The sequence below is a fragment of the Lepidothrix coronata genome, unplaced genomic scaffold (assembly GCF_001604755.1).
Source record: "Lepidothrix coronata isolate B3197 unplaced genomic scaffold, Lepidothrix_coronata-1.0 Scaffold285, whole genome shotgun sequence".
Classification (NCBI taxonomy): Eukaryota; Metazoa; Chordata; class Aves; order Passeriformes; family Pipridae; genus Lepidothrix; species Lepidothrix coronata.
Window position 1 is genome coordinate 182,987 of NW_016690465.1, and position 2,507 is coordinate 185,493.

General features: G+C 54.5%; 1 protein-coding gene across 1 annotated transcript in view; it reads right to left on the minus strand.

Annotated features, from left to right (window-relative positions):
- Positions 1-1,897: 1,897 nt before the first annotated feature.
- The window catches only part of SMARCC1 (SWI/SNF related, matrix associated, actin dependent regulator of chromatin subfamily c member 1), a 47,799-nt gene continuing 47,189 nt past the window's right edge, over positions 1,898-2,507 (minus strand). Inside the window, 1 exon segment of the mRNA XM_017836827.1 lies at positions 1,898-2,320. Within this exon segment, the coding sequence (XP_017692316.1) occupies positions 1,898-2,320 (423 nt within the window).

Here is a 2,507-nt window from a genome sequence, read left to right on the forward strand (position 1 = left end):
CAGGGGGATGCTCCAGACCCCAAATCATCTCTGTGGTCTCCTCTGGAGCCTCTAGGGAGTAGGGAGTAGAATCTCTCCACACAACCCCATTCAGGAAATCAGCCAAAATTTTAGGTAGATATTTATGAATATTACACTTGACAATCTTCCAATGTGCAACAGGAGGAATTTCTCCCTGGAAAGGGTGGTCAGGCCTTGGCAGGGGCTGCCCAGGGAGGTCTGGAGTGCCCAGCCCTGGAGGTGTCCCAGGAAGGCCTGGCTGTGGCACTCAGTGCTCTGGGCTGGGGGACAAGGTGGGGCTGGGGCACAGGGGGGATCCATGGGCTGGGAGGGCTTTTCCAGCCTCCCTGAACAGACCCAGCAAAGCTCTCACGTGCCATTAGAAATTCTGGGTCAGCAAAGCTCCCCCACCAGGCCCCTGGTTTCACACAACCAGAGCTGGCAGCACTGACATTACTGAGTTAAATGCTGAATAAATGTGTTTTGCCTTAAATTTAACACCCTCCAGAGCAGCACTGATTCCTGTCAACACTCACAGTCCCTGCACCTTCCCTGCAGGAAAAGCCAGGGCAGCAGTAACGACACATTCACAGTGTGCAGCGGCACTAAAGAGGTTTTTTTGCTTTAATTATTCCCCTAAATATCCACAATGACAGGTGAAAAGACCGACTGTAACCACCAGGAAGCCAAGGGGAAAATCTGTATGCACATTTCTAAAAAGGAAAATGTCATACGCCTCAGAATGGAGAAAAACACCCCCTGTCACTAATGGAATATATCCCCCAAAGAAAGGAATCCACAGGAACCTTTCCCAAAGAGCTGGGTCCATTTCCTGAGCTGCCAATCAGGGGCAAACACAGACAGAAACGGGGGAGGATGTGGAGCAATCCAGAAACTCCTGCTGACATCCTGCTCCAAGAGGAGACCACAGCTTGTCAAACTCGATCAGGGAACTCTGGACTGGGCACTGGGAAGAGGTTCCTCATGGAGAGGGTGGTTGGGACCCAGGGATGTGGGCATGGCATCGACCCGGCAGAATTCAAGGGCTGTCTGGGTGATGCCCTTGGTCACATGGTTTAGTTTTGGGAGGTGAGGAGTTGGACTCCAACCTGAGATAGTCTGTGATGCCAATAATGCCAAATGAGGGTGTAAATTCCATTAAACTCACACAGAAGAGCAAGTGTGGGAATTCCTGGAATTATGAATCAACATTTTCAACCCACCTACAGTAACTGGCTTCTGAGAAGGACGAGGCAACTACACAACACAAAAAATGGATTAAAAGTGATCACTCTGATAAAAATGAAGTTTTGAGTCATCTGTTAAGTACCTGGAGAGGAATCACTTCTCTGGAAGCCTCTTGCTCTGTATCTGACACAAACCCTCATAACTGCTGAGCAATCCAGCACTGACAGCCCAGACAGCACCTCTTCCATGTCCTGACCTCGCTGCTTCCTTCCCTTCTCCTGGAGCTGCTGCTGCCCTCCCAGCTCAGCCAAACCCATCATCACCATCACAGACTGAAGCTGTTACTCCTGAACACACCTCCTTTCCCCTCCACATCCCACTTCCAGGGCTTTCCCAAGGGCTGCTGAGAATGCCCCCAGAAAACCTGACCTTCACTGTTGGAACCAGGTCTGGGCTGGGCCTGGGAGGAAAGGCAGAGCTGCTCCCTCCCCTCGGGGAAGGAAAGTTTCCACCCATTCCACTCTTTGCAGGGAAGAGCTGCCCTGCTGTGGGACAGAACCCTCGTGCAAAGGCTCAGCCCCACAGCCCTGCCTGGAGTCGGGACTGGGGAGCACATCCCAGACACCACCAGTGGTGCTTGTGGCAAAGAGACGGTGCTGGATAAAGGGGGACACGGCTCAAAAGCCGCTGTGGGAGGCAACTGTGGATTTTACCTGCAGGAGAGAGACCCCTCAGGGTGAGGAGCAGCCGGAATGCCCGGGTTCCCAGCTGGTGAGGAGGAGCCGGAATGCCCGGGTTCCCAGCTGCTGGGGAAGAGCTGGAATGCCCGGGTTCCCAGCTGGTGAGGAGCAGCTGGAATGCCCGGGTTCCCAGCTGGTGAGGAGCAGCCTGAATGCCCGGGTTCCCAGCTGGTGAGGAGCAGCCGGAATGCCCGGGTTCCCAGCTGCTGGCACACAGGATCCCTGCAGGGGGTGGTCCAACCCCCAAACCCACTTACTGCCTCCTTCTCCCGGTCCATGATGGTCTCCAGCTCCTCAAAGTGGCGCAGTTTGATCTCCAGCTTCTTCATCTGGGTTTCCACCAAAAGGGCCACCAGGGACTTGATCTTCCTCTCCTCCACGGCCGCCAGGTGCTGGGGGAGAACACAGGGTTGGTCTGGGGAAGGTGGGCAGAGGGAAGTGTTCCAAGGGAAGGAACAGTCCAGCTCTGCCAGGGTTGCTTTGGGGAAGGTGGGCAGAGGGAAGTGTTCCAAGGGAAGGAACAGTCCAGCTCTGCCAGGGTTGCTTTGGGGAAGGTGGGCAGAGGGAAGTGTTCCAAGG